The sequence below is a fragment of the Esox lucius genome, chromosome 18 (genome assembly GCF_011004845.1).
Source record: "Esox lucius isolate fEsoLuc1 chromosome 18, fEsoLuc1.pri, whole genome shotgun sequence".
NCBI classification, from domain to species: Eukaryota; Metazoa; Chordata; class Actinopteri; order Esociformes; family Esocidae; genus Esox; species Esox lucius.
Window position 1 is genome coordinate 17,037,499 of NC_047586.1, and position 17,210 is coordinate 17,054,708.

Below are 17,210 nucleotides of genomic sequence, written 5' to 3' on the forward strand. Positions count from 1 at the left end.
CAAACAATCACACACACACAATCGATCTCACTTGGGGAAATCAAGCATTTGTGAATCATCCTAGTGCATTCTGGTCCTGTGAGCTTTAATTTGGATCAGATGAACCAGCCCAACTCTGTTTTACTATAGTGGCTATTATTTGTTTGTGTATTTCACACTGTTATGGTAGACAGTAGAATGTTTGGTTGGATTTAAATCCTGACATACTGTACCCTCTGTGATTATTGGAAAGGTAAGCATACATACTCATAACTCAAATATCCACTATGAAGTTCAGTTATTGGTTCTCCAATTTTATTTGGAGGTATTTGTGTACATTTATGTTTCCCCATTTAAAAATGACAATTCTTTGTATACATAGTCCTCCTATTTCAGGGCACCAACGATATTAGCACTTATGTTAAGTATTTGGTTGCATATCCAACTGGCTGAAGTCTTTGACCCACTGACCCCACCAGATGCTGGGTATCTTCTTTGATGATGCTTTGACAGGCATGTCCTGCAGCCATTTTCTGTTGTTGTTTAAGTAATTGTTGCCTTAAGTCTCATTTTCAGCAAATGTTCAGTTGGATTTCAGTTTGGAGATTGACTAAACCTGTTACAAACTTTCTACTTTTTGTCCCTGAAAACATAGCATGTTAAAGCTCATTATTCTTGATACAACCAGTAACTTTGAGGTGTTTCCCTGTACTTTAGCAGACAATGTTTCTGTACAATTCACGTCAGAGCTAATTCTGCCGTCAATGCTTCCGTAATCAGAGAAGACAAGTGAGCCAGGTCCAGTGGCAGCCGTCCGTGTCCAAGCTGTAACACCCCCACCACCATATTTCACAGATGAGGTGTCAGGCAGTGTGTCTTGACTAATTTCCCCCCACTTTCCTTGTGACTTTTTGGCAATCTAAAACCTGGCCACCCTGTTCTTGAGGCTAATTAGCGGTTTGCACCTTGCAGTGTAGCCTCTGTAGTTCTGTGGGTGATGTGTTCTGCAGATGGTAGCCTACCTCCTGGCAAGTGTTTTTGATCTGACAGACATTTTCTTTCTGTTTTCTTCATTATGGTGAGTATGGTGCAGTCATCTGCTCTATTTCTTGGCCAACCAGGACGTTTGCAATTTCTGTATGCTAGCTATGCTACCAGCTTATATACCGATCAGCCATAACATTATAACCACCTGCCTAATATTGTGTAGGTCCCCCATCAAGGCTTGGACTCCATTAGACCTCTGAAGGTGTGCTGTGGTACCTGGCACCAAGACCTTAGCGAGGTGGGGCCTCCATGGATCGGACTTGTTTGTCCAGCACATCCCACAGATGCTCGATTGGATTGAGATCTGGGGAATTTGGAGGCCAAGTCAACACCTTGAACTTGTTGTTGTTTTCCTCAAACCATTCCTGAAACATTTTTGCTTTGTGGCAGGGCGCATTATCTTGCTTGGGAGAGGCCAACGCCAGAGAATACTGTTGCCATGAAAGGCTGCAAATGGTCTGCAACAATGCTTAGGTTGTACGTGTCAAAGTAACATCCACATGAATGGCAGGACCAAAGGTTTCCCAGCAGAACATTGCCCAAAGCATCACACTGCCTCTGCCAGCTTGCCTCGTTCCCATAGTGCATCCTGGTGTCGTGTTCCCCAGGTATGCGACACACATGCACCAAGTCATCCATATGATGTAAAGGGAAACGTGATTCATCAGACCAGGCCACCTTCTTTCATTGCTCGGTGGTCCAGTTCTGATGCTCACATGCACATTGTAGGCGCTCTCAGGAGTGGACAGGGGTCAGCATGGGCACCCTGCCTGGTCTGTGGCTACGCAGCCCCGTACGCAACAAACTGTGATCCACTGTGTGTTCTGACACCTTTCTATCAGTAGCAGCATTCACTTTTCAGCAATTTGAGCTACAGTAGCTCATCTGTTGGATCGGACCAGATGGGGCACCCTTCACTCCCCATGTGCATCAATGAGCTTTGGCCATCCATGACCCTGTCTCACGTTCAACGGTTTTCCTTCCTTGGACCACTTTTGATAAGTACGGACCAATGCAGACCAGGAACACCCCACAAGGGCTGCAGTTTTGGAGATGCTCTGACCCAGTCGTTTAGCCGTCACAATTTGTCCCTTGTCAAAGTCTCTCAGATCCTTTTCTGCTCATTTTTCCTGCTTCTAACACATTAACTTTGAGGACAGAATGTTCATTTGCTGCCATGATGCTGAGATTATCAGTGTTATTCACTTCACCTGTCAGTGGTTAAAATGTTATGGCTGATCGGTGAAGTATGAATGGGAAGTAGAATTTAGCGGTCACTTCAAACCTGTGTACCATTGACCACACCTCTCCCTGGCCCATGGTCTGCATTCCATTGGCCTTTTTATCGTATTCATTGGTTGTCTGGTATAGTGATGCAATCATATCCATGGTAATGTGCATGAGGTTTTGGCTATGTTTTAGATTGTTCAGCTTCATAATAACTTCCTTGGCAGCCACCAATTGCAGGTTCAAACGTCAAAAGCGAAGCCTCAAGAATCAAGATTAGAAATTGACAGCTCTGTAATGCCTGCACAAATGATGTGACAAAACCAGAACAGTAGTTGGGATATATTGTGTTATAACTTGCTGTTGATTCTTTTTTAAAACACATAATTTAGCAGAATCACAGGAAAGTAGCACAAAGAGCAATGCTGTATTGGAATCCTTCTTGTGCTAAACTTGTTGAACCTAGGCTGAAACTCTGTCACGCAATCATTAAGGGGACGCTGTTGATACGATTTTTCAAGGGGGAAATTAGAAGACCTTTGAATAGAGTAATTTCATGCTCATTTATAAAATTTAGCCCATATGTACATGCAAATTAGTTGTTATTTTCAATCATTATTATTCCATCAACATAATACCTAAACATTCAAAAGGGCCATATGTGGTTTAAAAACATTTGCATGTTTTCAGTAAAGAGAATTTGAAATTCCATAGATAATTGAAAACTTAAGTTCCACCAACATGTCTGGATTTCATTGACTGTCTCTCATTATGCAGTGGTTTATTTGCTATAATACAGTAAAGGATTTAATAAAGTTTAATATTTCAAAACAAGTTTAGTATCTTATTCCATTATGCAGATGGTAAATTGATCAGAAATACATTTTAGCAACTGTTGCTAACTAAACAGATTAAACATGACGTCCAAGGCCTGTGTTTCCAAAGCTGCCTGCATGGATCTCTCATTATATATGATTAAATGAAAGTGAATAAAATGACTAGAAATTGATTACTTTCATTCAGATAGATAATATTTGAAAGAACAAGAGATTATTCTGAAAATGGTCTTGTTAATTTGGGCTGAGGTGGAGTAGCTTTTTAGCAAAGATCTGGGTTAAATTATATTTACAGTAATTACACAATGCAAATCTTTGCTTGAGTTTGCCTGTCACAACGGAACCAATAAAACAGTCATGAAAGGGCAAAACCTGCCCATCTGCATTTCTCAGGATTTTCGAAACAATTCTTGAACCCGGGTGTAATTGTGAGCGGCTCGGACGGACAGAAGCAGCGTTGCTGTACCACGGCAGAGCAGAGCTGCGGTGTTCTTCTGTAACCCGGCATGGTCCAAGTTCTCCCATTAGTGGCGCATAGATAAACATGACAGAAAAAGGGCCTTGGGCACAGCTGACTCAATGTTTCCAGTGGGCCTGAGGGGTGGAGGGCGGGCGGAGGGCGGGCGGAGGGTCGGTGGAGGGTAGTAGGAGGGGAAGGGGTGGAGGAACACGACTGCACAGTCCGGCTGAATCTCTGTCTGCCTGGGATACAAGGTCCAAGCACACTGACTCATTATTAGCAATCAGAGGCTTTGGATCTGGAAGCCTTTAGTTGCTCGGCGGCTGCACTTCTGGAGCTCCGTGAGGGCCAAGCTCCCATGACTGACTGGGGCTCTGCGCATGAGAAGGAATTGAACTGCGTGCCGAGTGGTAATAGCCCCTCTGTAATTTAGCAGTTTGATTTGATTATTGGTGAGGTTTGTCTTGGGCCCGGGCCTGTGAAACTGAGAGAGGGGCTAATTACCAACTATTATGTAAGACTTCAAACAGAGCCAGGGTGGGTAGAGTGGAAGATGGGGGGGGGGGGGGGGGGTTCAGGTTGTGTGTTGTGTGGTTCAGGTTTTACTAATCTGCTGGGGACTGAAAATCCCCAGAAGAATAGTGGAACTACGAAGATTTTACATCTTATTGGAACTTTAGCCAGTCCCCATGAAGGAAAACTGCTATTTCTAGCTAAGACGTTCATTTTAGGGTAAAAGTTACAATGAATGGTTGGATTGAAGGGTAAGGAAGGTTTTTGGTTTTAAGATTGAGGTTAGGTTTAGGGTTCAATAATAGAGAATGTGGATTTCTGTATAAAAGTTAGGTCTCAAGTCTATCCAAGGATGACAACACAAATGTGTGTTTACAAGTCTTACTATGTTGGTGGGGACCAAACATCTGCACAAGGTTAGGAACACAAAGAACTGACAAAAAGGCATATTTTAGATTTATTGGGGTAATGGTTCAAATTTGCATTAGGTTTATTGTTAAAGGTTTAGGGATAAAGGTGGTGTAAGTTGAATGTATTCTTCCATGTGGAAGCTAGGTGAATTGTAGCAACAACAGGTGGCATTTAAAACAACTATTCCCAATCCAGAGAGATAAAGAGTTTGATCATTGACATTGGTGAATATCCTGGTTTTCTATGTTTGGAACTTATCGAGGTAAACCACGCATCCACCCAATGTCTATTATAATCTAACTTGCTGCTAATAAGTTTCACTTTTGGTCAACCATATAGAAGCTGTAAAATCTAGATCGTTTTTATATTTCTTCAGTTGACCAATAGAAATTCAGTGTCTTTGGATTTTATTTGGTATGCACCCAGACTAATCTGTGATGAATAATTGTTGTGAAACACTATGATTCCATTATTTCTGCATATATATATATATTATTATTGAAGTTTTGTGATCACAGTGCAAATTGGGGAACATAGTATTTTGACTGGCAATAATCTTTAGTGTTTTCACAAGCATGAGCACAGTTGGTTTCTCTCACCTCACACACACTCTTTCTTCTGGTAATGGATTGGTGAGTAGAGCACTGGGCGGTGGAGCCGAGGTGGGCCTGGTGCAGCTCAAGCAGGAAGCCCCCAGACCTCACCCTGTGTTACTTTATACAGGGGCAGGTTTCACCAAGGTGTTCATTTCAAGACGGCCCTTTAACTTCTTCCCCGATCCCAGTGTCTGTGTGTGAGGGGCCATAAATCAAAGCAGGGGCAGAGGGTTTATGGCGGAGGCCTGGATGCAGATCCTCTGACAGAGATGCAGAGCTCATGTCCTTCTGTTCTTCATGCCCTAGCGCTGACATTGACCCCTACCTTTGGAGTGCTATCTATTGCTCATCCCCCTCCGGCACAAACACACATCTCATCTCTCATGAATGCCCAACTATTTCTCCTAAAGTGGCATCTAATGCTTTCCCTGGACGCCACTTGGAGAAGAGTGGATAGGTCTGTCTTCCATTGTTATTCTCTCTGGTGCCTCACCATGACTAACCCACGTTCTTGTTTTGCTTCTTCTGGGAAGTTGCTCGTAAGCTAATCCTCCGTAACTATTATCTTGACTTATCTCAGGGCTAGTTTAGGATTGTGGTCATGTTGAAACACAGTAGAAACTAATTTGAGCTGCTTCAGTTATGACTCTGACTGCACGGTTGTAATAACAAGCCGAGCGGCACGGAGAGAGGCAGTGAAACAGAACATTGATTTCACATGAACGTTTAGCTCACTGCTGGAGTGAACCACCACCCGTGTCTCACAGCAATAGCTATGCTGTAGCTATATAAGACTAATACTATAAAAAGCCATCAGCAGACATACACAGACACTGCAGGGCTGATTTAGAAACCTGTTCCAGGATTTCCCATGGATACTGAGTCATGATTCAGTGCTCCTAACTTTGTGGTGTCTGGAACCAGAAACAGGTGAGGAACGGGTTGGTTTGGGCCAGGCAGGGTTCAGGATAATGTCTTGTGCTTCTCATTGTCCCCCATCCTGCTGCTTCCCTTGAGGATTGACCTCTCCCCGATGGCCTTTTGTTCTCAGAACAATAGCCTATGATTATGATTTCTGCCCTTCTGGAGCGAGATGGTCTTTTGAAATAAAGAGGAACATTTTCATTTGACTTGGTTAAATACAGTATAGCATTGAAGATTCAGTAGGTGACCATATACAGCTCCGGTAAAAATTAAGAGACCACTGCACATTCTTCTTTCCAAAAAAGTTGAAAAGGAAGGTTTTGAGTGAGGAACAGAAGTGTTCAGTTTGCAGCGGTCTCTTAATCTTAACCCTTCAGTTCCTCACTCAAAACCTTCCTTTTTGAAGTTTTTTAGAAAGAAAAGAAAAAGGTGCAGTGGTCTCTTAATTTTTTCCAGAGCTGTATTTCTATGGTCGCTTAAAAATCACATACTCTTCATTAATGCAACCACACCTAGTCTGAGCCCTCAGGTGTCAGTCTCTCCCCTATCTAACAAGTTACAAAGTGGAAACCTTGTTCTTTCTAACAAACACCGTGGATAGCAATATAAATTACTTCTCACCTGTCTAAATTGAACACAGCACATTTCGACAGGGTTACACAGACTGGACGGCAATGTTTAATGATCTGTAGCCGGCTTGTGCTTTCAGAGCCCGGCTCCTCACCCCTTAAGGTATGGATATGGATTACGGCAAAACAAATAGATGTTGTAAAAATACCCCCTTTGACGTCAACAGCTATGGAAGTAATTCATCCCCTATTTTGCTTTGGGTCGGGTTTTGTTTTACAAAGTCTGTTTTGGACCAACATTTTCTGTAAATATTTACCTCAGACATGAACCCACATTGGTTCCTGACTCCCTACCCATATGGTAAGCTATGGAAAGAAACCAATAGCTAGCAATTTCCTTGAGCCCCAGGGAGTCGAAGAGCGAACTGTTGATGAGGGGTTATTTGTCATCGGGAATAAAACTCAGATGGACCAGTAATAAGAAAATCCATATCCACTTGTAATGTAATACTTCCCTCATGTTGTTTCAGCAGAACTCAGATGCATTACATGTTAAAGGCTGTTTTTTTTGTGTTTTCTAGGGAATTATGACAACCAGGAAGTGGCGCATCAAGGGACAGACCCGGGCCTCCAGCCTATCAGAGTATGGACAGGATTCAACTACAACCTTATGAAAGACACTTGTGCTGCCTCTGGCCAGCTGAAGCTGCTTTGACTTGTGTGTGTGAGTGTGTGTGTGTCTGTGTGAGAATGTCTGCTTGCAGAATGTGCGTCTGTTGGTCCGTGTCTGTGTTTTAGTGTCTGTAACATTTGTTGTAAAATTAGAATGTCCTAGAATGTATAATAAAATAAAGAGTTGTGTTGACCCCTGATCCATTCACTTCCGGAGAGAAGGATTGGTTAGAGTTCTACTATAACGCTGCTCAATGCCTGAAAAGGAGAGGGGAAGCTAGTTGAAAGTCTGTTCTGCGGGGGACTGCAGAGTGCCAGCCAGGCAAGTCTGACAATGCCTTTTAGAAGTTGCAATAAGAATTGTCATGTGGACGTAGAAGTAATGATAATAATCTTCATAGATTACATTGGTAAAGCACTTTTTATTACACCAGAAACATCTCCAAGTGCCACAGGTGAAACTGTCAAACGTAAGACACTAGCCTGTCCTGTTATCAACCAGCAGTGCGTAACAGGACGTACTGTACTCACCCCAGACTGAGCCTTTCAGGGTTCCCATCCAGGCCTGAATGTATGTGTCTTCCTGGCCTGCACACTGCAGGCCTGCGAGAACATGTGTGTGCTGTGGATTCTGTGTAATGGCTCATTGTGTGTAGCAGTCTGTGGTTGAACACTGCCCTGCTCTGTGTGGTTCAGCAGGTTACAGGCCCTTAAGGCACTGGGAGAGGAGAGAGCATGCTGGACAGGTTTTACACACAACCACAGCCCTCATCTCAGCCTTAGATTACCTGGGAGGGTTTACCAGGAGTCTGAAAAGTGCCGTCTGTTTGCCGCTAATTGACCAGATTCCTGAACCTCTCTCTGAGCGGCTTTTAGCTTGAAGAAGGACCCGTCAATCTTCTGCCGACTGGAATCGGACTTGACAGAGCGTTGCCATGCCTCCCATTCCCATGACTTCTGCTCCCATGGCTTCGCCAGTGCCTTCAGGGGAAGTTTGGCTGATTAGCTGAACAATGGTGTTATTTTGGGTGGTTCCTCATTTTTCTGTTGTTTTCCACTAATACTTCCACACTCAGTGTGTTATTGTTCATTCATTATACAGTGTGTGTATTACAGCTCACTGCCAAAGAGAGGAGGAACAGTTATAATGTATAGCACGTAAGAAAAGCTGGTCTTACTAGTCATATGCTGTTTGTTCCAGAGGCATTTGTTTCACTCCAATCGGAGAGAAATTGGAGCGTCTCTTTCTTTCTTATGTTGTGTTTTGGGTCATCTCACTGAATTAGTATTCTGTCATGTCCAAACACACCACTATTTCACTTCCTGGGTTTCCAAACAGAAAGAAAAAAAAAAAACAGCACTGACGGGTCTCATACACACCCAACACGCACTCATACACAGCTAGTCTATGCAAAGCGCGTGCAGCAGTGCCGACAGCCATGCCAGTCTAGCAGTTTGTTGGAGAAAGCGGTGCTGTTGAATTCTGGCTAAGAGTGTTTAGACAGGAGCACAACCTCAGGCCAGACAGACAGCGTTCGCTCACCTGGGAGTCAGACTAAGCTAGAAAGCTGACATGTTTTTACAGGTAGTCTGATTTGATAGGCTACAGGAGACCCTGTGAAAGTATTTCACCCCACCTTGTCTTTACTTTACACTGTGAGAAGAGCCTTGTCAGCAGCAAAAACCCACAAGTCTGAAATCACGGCTCCCCTTTGCACCTTTTATTTTGATTTTACAGCGTCGCCGTAGGCTTGAATGCTCACCGTTTAACACCGGGGCTCCACTTGTGCAGGTTGACTTAGCCAACGCAGCACTGGAGTCTTGGAAAAAGTGGGTCATTCATTGGCTGTTGATCTGAAGTGGGTCAGGGGGCGGGGAGAGAGGGAGCAATGTTCACCACACGCTCCGTCCGTCCCTGCTAGCTCATCCCTGTCGCCACAATATCTCCTGCCCCATGGTCAAGACAATGACAACAAAGCCCGGGAGATCCATGTTACATGGCACCACTGCTGTCACATTCATTGTGCTTCTGTTAGTTGACTACTTTATTATTCTCTCTGATCGTCACTCTTGAGAACCTTACAGCCTACATTTCAGTCAGGCTTCCCATAAAGTATTTGCACTCTAATTAGAATCAGCGTTCTTCTGTAAGCAAAGATCAGTGAAATTAGATTTTGTCACATCAGTGATCAACTCTATACATGCCTTTACATTGGCTTAAGTCATCTTAGTGAAATAGCCCTGTCTGTGAATCAGGACTACTGATGTTACCTTGAGTTGATGTTTACAAGTCCCATTTACTCCCCACAAATAGAGTTCAACTTCTCCCACAACCATACCCTTTGTGTGTTAATCACATCTTTTAAATCTGGGCCTTCTGTGCAATTAGTGTAGGCAGACAGAGTCAAATGCTTTAATTGGATAGGGAGAACCCGAGAGGTATGGACCTCTGTCTTTTACCCTGTTCAAACAGAGGAAAATACAGCAGATTGAGTCATTGCAAAGTATTCAGGGGTATTGCTCAACAAGTATAGTGCTGGCCTTCTAAAAGGCACAGGGACTCAACTTCATGAGTGTCGGTGGAAACAGAAATCACAAATGTGTGCTACGGATTCACAGCACTTAACCAGTTTTCACACCCTGACCCTCAGGCAACCCCCACCCACTAGTAAAGAGTCCATTTTTTGCTAGTCATGTTTTACAACGTGGGTGTTTTTCAGTCATTAGCATTTGTGGTTCAGTTACTGGGATACGTTCACAAAAGGGTTAAGGCGGCCCGAGAGGAAGTATAAAAGGTCTTTGCTAGGTCATGAGGTAAAAAGTAAGCAAAACAAGAGATGTTCATTGCTTCGCAGCTCGGCGTACTACAATGAATACCGGAGTACCGTGCCAAGAAGCCCCAATGCTTTGCTTTACGTTTGTATTGACTTAGAAACCTGGCTGCTCCATTAGTGGACCTTCTCTCTGAAAGGAAATTAGAGATAAGTCCAGGCCTCGGGGGAACAAGACCTGGCTCTGCCTAGTGTGGAGGACCAAATGAACAGAACTTGTAATTCATCAGCTGTAACTGGCCTTACGGGGGGGGGGGGGGTGTCAAACACATAGGAGTCAACACTAAAAGCCTGAGTTACCTTACAGTAGCCATGGTGACACTGCTTGTGAAAGGCTGATCGAGGCCTGCAGAATGGAGTACTAGCAATGCTGAAAACCAAGGCTGCAGTTCTTCAGTTACTTTTATCAGCGAAAAGCAGTCCACAAACTCTCAACAATAGTTTCATAGGGAGAGGCCTTGAGAAAAGACACAGCACAGTACAGGACAGAAGTTGGATTTCCTGTCTTGGAAATGTTTTCCTGGAAAACAGTTTAAGTTATTATGTCTGACTATTTGGGGGGTGAGATTTAGCTACTTGGCCGTTCACAAACCCAAGCTTTCAACAGGAATTTAAAACGAAGTTCCCCAGTTTACTGGCGTACCAAGACTGTATCAGGAGAATAAGTCAAAGATACGTGGTTGGATAACAAACTTGTCTGTTTGCTTAAGATTTCAACAGCACCACTACACCCACATGAACTTTATAGTTCATCTTGAATGCAGTAGCCAAACAATCAGCTCCTAGAATGACAAAGGCTACTTTCTCCCCTGACAAGTCCACCCCCATGTGATTTGAGTGTGGCTGTGCATGATAACATCAACAGAATAAGGATTAGTGAAACTTTTGCCATCTTTGTGCACCTTGTCAATCAGGAATACAGATATTCAATAGAAATGTGTTTTTATTGGTTTAAACTGCAATCTGTCATTACAAAAACAATACGTGACAACATAGAAATTACTGTAGTGAATAGCAACGGCTGCTAAAAAGAGAATACATTCAACTGTTGCTCTTTATGTCAGGTATCAATCCTGTTAACCTTTACCCTACTACAAGAACAAGTGTTTAGGCTTAAATTTGCTGTGTTATAAAAACGTGATAAAGGCACAACTCTTGGGGATACCTGGAATGTACTGATAGGCACTTAATGGGAACGAACTGCCAACAACTAGAACAAAAACAACCCAACACAACATTACCATTTGGCAACTAAAAAGTGCTAGCAAGTATGTGCATGGTATTGTGGAATAGGCAAGTGTCCATAATTCATTAATTCAAATAAGAGCTTTCCATTTGTCATTCACAGCATAAATGCTGGTTTTATAGGCTAAGAGTGATCTCTTCAATACTAAAATGAATCTTTGTCCTGGTCAAAAGACAGCAAAATACCAGGGCTAGGCCTGTTATCCAACTTAGTCTACATTCTACAGGGCCTTCGAGAGCTGCTGCTGCCCACAACAGGAAAAAGGATTAAGACAGCAAAGAGAACCTGAAAACCGCAGTCCAACATCACAAAGAAGGAAAAACAATAAATAAAACGCAAAAAAAGAAAGTTTGCATTTTTAGTATTTAAATTAAGATTCACTTTCAAAATCAAAGTGTAGTTACAAAACAAAAATGTCATTGCAGTATAATATATTAACTGTGAGAAAAAAAAAAAAAGAACTTGGTCTTCACAATCTTACGATTAATATGGAAGATCATAATTTAACATAAAAGAAAATATATTCTATGGTTTCATTATCCAGATAAATACAAAATAAAAAATGCTTTAAGATCAGCAATAAATACATTTTTGATAAGTTAAATAAGCAGTGACAAGCGAAAACTGTCCGTTTGAAGGCTTTTCAAAACAAACTAAACAATAATATAATAATAATAATAATAATATAATGTTGAACAAGGTGGAATCGATGGGAGAGCCTTTTCGCTCATGTGATTTGACTGGAGTCTGAGGAATCATCTCAGCCAGCTATTGAGCTGGATGATTTGGGGGAAGGGAGGGGTTGTGCTTGGGCCAAACTCAAAGAAAACAGGCCAAGCTCAAATATGAATGTTTGACAACCAGAATTTACACAGATGAACAGCACTACTCCTTCCAACATCTTTAACTAGAGAAACCAAACCAGACCAGCAGACACATTAAGGGCAGCATGGGGTCTTAGGGGTTGTTATGGCACCAGAGAAAAGTAGCACCAAAAGAATGACAGCCCTGATTCACATGAAACAATCAGAAAAGAGAGACAAGAAAAAATAAAGTGTAACCATTTTAGTCTCACACATTTTGTGGCACACATTGATCAGACGACACTAAGGCACGTCATCGGAACTGGTAGTCCAATAATGTTAGTTTTGACGGTTTAATTTGAAGAGCAAGGTGACCCTGTTTTTTTTTTTCCCTCTCTCTACCTTTTCTTTTCATTAAATGGAGCACTGATTTGTCACAAGTCCTCTCAACTCAAGAGTGAAAGGACAGGAGGTCTGAAGATATCTGTGGCTCAGGCATCAATGGCCGCGTGAAGCTCTGCTACACACCGGAGGACAAGGGAATCCTGGGACACCAACACTTTCTACTGCCCTGTCTCTCTCCATCCCCTCAGACTCCCACCGCTCCCTCCTTTCTGTAGCACTTCGTCCAGGGGGACGTTAACTACAAATCTCACCACTCATCAAGGTTACTTGGTGACCACGTGGCTGAGTGACCATTTCGTTCAAATAAAAAGACAACGGTCTATTATTGACTACATTGGAATCGTCCGGGATGAGGAGGGGAGGCCGATGTCAGTTCGAGGGAGCGACAAGGGTGCTGAGGCTCCTCTGCAGGGAGGCGATCCACTTTCGGGGCATTCTGATTGGACTCAGTGGCTACAACACTGCTGAACAGAACCAAGTCCACCTCTGGGTTGTAAACAAGACCAGGAGACGAAGGAGGGGAAATGGTGTCTGGACTGTAGGGGAGGCAGGCACTCCATCCAGCTCAGGCACTGTGTGGGGGGGGGGTAATGTAGGGGGGGGTGGTGGATGAAGGCACTCTAGTCATCCGAAATGGAGAGCCTGCTGAAGATGGGCAGACGCCTAGAGGCATCCAGGCTGGGGGACTCTGAGCCACTCTGACTGCCCAGGCTGCTCTGATAGCCCTCCTGGTCAGAGAGGGAGTCAGGGGGACTGGGGGGAGACTCCGACATGATCCGGAAGAAGCAGGGAGCTGTGGGGGAGGATGGGGCCGGGCGCACCAGACTGGGCTCCAGGACAGGGGCGCCCCCTCCCAGGCTGGGGCCAAACAAGTTGGTGAGCTCCTGGCTGGAGTAGGTGAAGGGGTTGCTGGGCCACTCCCTCAGGTCATCAGCGGGGAAGATGGGTGGCGGGGTGACCGAGGTCGGGCTGTCCTGCAGGCCACCTTGACTGGGGAAGCCAGCGAAGCTGAAGCTGTGTTGGAGGCGGGGGCGCTCCATCTTGTTGAAACTGGAGAGGGGCGGCGGCGGCGGGCCGCGGCGCTCCTCGGCGTTGTGGATGAAATGACAGCGAGGGCCGTAAGGGCAGAAGCCAATGGTGTGGAAGGTGCGGCACAGCTCCGTCTTGTACTTCGGGTGGCGGCTCAAGCTGCGCAGCTCGTGCATGCCGTGGGCAAACTGGCACTTGTCGCCGTACTTGCAGGTCCCGTTCTCCTCGTAGGGCCGGCACAGCTCCGTCTTGTAGCGGCTGGAGTTGACCTGCTGCTGGCTCTGCCCTCCCCCAAGACACTGGAGCTGGCTGCCTGGCTTCAGGCGCTCCCCAGTCTCTGAGAAGGAGCGGTCCCGGAAGCGGTTCTCCTTGTTGTTGCCGCCACCTCCAATCAGGAGCGAGGAGGCGTCCACCTTGAGGCTGTTGATGAACTGGTTCTGGTTGAATTTGGCGTTGGGGAGGGTGACTGAGTGGCGGCGCTGGAACAGCCCACCGCCCCCAGCAGAGGGGGCCCCCACCACCTTCCTGTCCAGCAGGGTACCAGTGGGGGTACAGGAGGGGGGGGGTGTTGGCACTAGTGCAGATTGGGACAGACGTGGAGTGGGGCCCACTGAAAGTGTTGTTGTTGTTGTAGTTCAACATCTTATTGTTCTGGAAAGAAAAGAACGGTCACGCTTAATTAAGTGTCAATGTAATTTAGTCCTGAAAGGAAGAAAAAAAATTATACGCAATTCTCAGCTAGTAGTATTAACGAGTGATTAAAAGTAGATCCCGAATATTAATTCGCGATCTAGTGAACCTCTAATATAGAAACTCCCACAAACACAAGTGCTTAGTCGTTGAAGCTAATTAACAAACTGTCAAGCAAACAAAATGCGCGGTCAAAACAAGTACACACATATCTTGGCCGCAGAACCGTAGTACTGGTAGGCACAAATATACATTTCAGTTACAACGATAGCTATAAACAATAGGTTAAACGTTTAACCGATGTATTTTAAACTAATCGATAAATACAACGATATAGAAATGACATGTTTCCTTGAAGAGCGAACGCAGTTAAACTAGGCATGCACAACTGTTTACAATTCTGTCTGTGTGAAACTTCCATATCCGTGCGCGAGACAGTTCCCCAAGCACACAACGGTGCAAATGGTTGAGCAACTAGGGTTTAATACCTACCGTCTAGATTGCAACGTGTTGCTTTTTTTCGACAATTATATCCTCTGTACTTACTACTGTACAGCTATAAACTGACATTAAACTGTCATGTTGAAGCTAAACTCGCGACGTTAAACACGGGTGCATAGTGAGTGTACAGACTACATGAATAAGCATGTGACAGAAGCAGAGACAACATACGTTGCCTGTTAAGCCTAAACTAATTGTTAAAAACTTTTTAATCACTTCGTCAGCAGTTCACATACAATCCAAAACGTGCATTAAACACTCGTTGAAATTGTTGAACAATCCCGAAAAAATTCGCTAGCTAGACAAATCTAGCTAATTTATCAATTTTTCAGCTAGCCTAGCCAGAATTAGCCTCGGCCTGAAGCAAGCACATAAATTACCTTGTTGACTTCGTTGTAGTCGAAGAAAGGAGAAACGATAGTTGCTGTCATTTTTATTGATTAGAAATAAAATAAAAAAATAAGTTATCTAAAGCACAGGGCTGATTAGTCCAGATTCAAGTTCTTTCTGCCCTGCAGAGAGCCCCCTGTCCTACAAAAGTTGTGCGCAGTTCCTTTTTAAAACGGGGCATGCATGGTTATGTCTCCTGGGAGTGGCCTGAGTTTGATTGACGTTAGTAACTATCTCACTCCCAGTTTTTTCTTGCCTGTCTGTGTTGCAGAGATAAATCTTTAAACGAGTTCGGTGGTCCACGCATAAAAAGAAAATACAATTTTTAAGTAAAAAGGTCTGTTCATGGCCTCATGATTTGCCTCCTCTCCTGCCTTTTTGATACATTTATAATTTATCACGGGCAGGTAACATTTCTGATTAGGCTGTTTTAACTGTTAATTCCAAATAGGCAGAGATAAACAATAAAAGCATACTACTTAAAAAGTAGCCATATGGTTGCTTTGTTTTATCTGTCAATGACCCAAAACTATTTCCAAAATAGGTAATAAACTCCCATGGAAATGGTTTAGAATAAATTTAGGGCCATATGTAATGTCTAGGAATCACACCTCAAAAACATAGCCTGAATCTTAGAACAAATACAAGGAGGAATTGAGTGTGTTGTGTCAACGGTGACCTTGACGTCCACATAACCACTGAAGAGTTCAGATGGTGGGAAATGTAATCCCTGACCTTTTAGGCTACCTATTATGGGTTTAAAGACACCTAAAAAAAAAAGCCAATGATGTTATGTCACTACAGTTGTGTTGTGTCGGGGGAAGCGAGTACAAACATAACCGCCAGAATCAGTAAATATGCAACTCTCAGTCTGAAACTAAACCTCAAAAAAAGAAAAACAAATATACATTAATGACATCCCAACCATTACCCCTGATTGGAAGAAATCTGATATTTGTACAATGCATGTGAGTGTGTATTTATTCCAACTGTCTTTCTTCCTGATATTTTTGACAGTACAGGTCAATCTGGCATAGTCACTGTATCATAATTTTACTTCTTTGTCTTACAATACATCCCTCCATTTTACCATGTTGTCTCACCAGTAGTTTTCCCCAAGTTTTCCCGGTCCAAGGAAAAATGCAACGGCTTAGGAATTATAATTATGGGATAGATTTAGGGTTTAGCGAAAATATGAATTTGAATGGGAATAACTTGTTTGGTTTTCACAAGTATAGAAACACATGACTGTGCGTGTTTGGGTGTGTCTCAGAGTGTGTGTGTGTGTGTCATTAACCACTTTTATTCCCAGGATGCAACTTAATCTGTTTGAGCCAGAGAAAAATAGTTACATAGGAAAACTTTCATAACCCCGCCAGATAGCTTTGGTTTCAAGATTATTTTAATGAATGCCATATCGCTTTCAACTGTCTTAAGTCATACAGACAAAGCAAGGTAATTGAATTGTTTATTTTTCAAATATCTCAAGTCACACAGGAAAATTAATTGATATTTATAGGTATCTTTATTAGATGTTATTTTTTGCTTAAACGATTAGCTCGATGACTGATTTTGGGGCCATTTTGCCTGGACACTGATCTCAATATGATCAGGGCCGATTTTAGAAAGTGACAGTCCCTTGCTGAGCTGTATTTTCTGTTGACAGTGTGCTTCTAAGAAATGACATCATACACTGACCAGGGTCATGTCCAGTTCAAAGAAAACCATCTGCCCTGCTCAACAGAACCCCGGTGTTGCTAGGTGACCTCTATTCCAACCTATTGTAAGAGGTGTGTGTGTGTTTGTGTGAAACAGAGATGGAGAGAGGCGTTTAGATTCAGCCATATTAAATGGCCTTCACCACAGTGTTGTGGCAGTAAGCTCATTTCTGTCCAAACTTTGGTTATTCGTTTGACTGCTCGTTGTGTATGAAAGGAACATACACATATACTTTCCATGCTTTCGATAGTTCCTGGTGACAAGCATTTATAAACTGACCAGGAATTGGTTTCTGCAGAATGGTTTAACCCTTAACTTCCTTCGGGTTAAGATCGACTATGCTTTTTTAAATCTAGTGAATA

The 17,210-nt window shown here is 43.4% G+C and overlaps 2 protein-coding genes across 7 annotated transcripts in view; one reads left to right on the forward strand and one right to left on the reverse strand.

Moving 5' to 3' along the window:
• rad51b (RAD51 paralog B) overlaps positions 1–7,434 on the forward strand; it is a 41,668-nt gene extending 34,234 nt beyond the window's left edge. For all 6 annotated transcript variants that reach the window (XM_010882275.4, XM_010882272.4, XM_010882271.4 and 3 more), the window contains one exon: positions 7,144–7,434. In XM_010882275.4, the coding sequence (XP_010880577.2) occupies positions 7,144–7,277 (134 nt within the window). In that variant the 3' untranslated portion in view covers positions 7,278–7,434. The remainder of the gene's footprint in view (positions 1–7,143) is intronic.
• A 3,556-nt stretch (positions 7,435–10,990) lies between these two features.
• zfp36l1b (zinc finger protein 36, C3H type-like 1b) lies at positions 10,991–15,308 on the reverse strand. Its single transcript, XM_010882276.5, is given in 3 exon segments — positions 10,991–14,105; positions 14,107–14,199; positions 15,120–15,308. Coding segments are annotated over 3 exon segments (1,110 nt in total). The 5' UTR covers positions 15,171–15,308; the 3' UTR covers positions 10,991–13,139.
• Between the last annotated feature and the right edge of the window lie 1,902 nt (positions 15,309–17,210).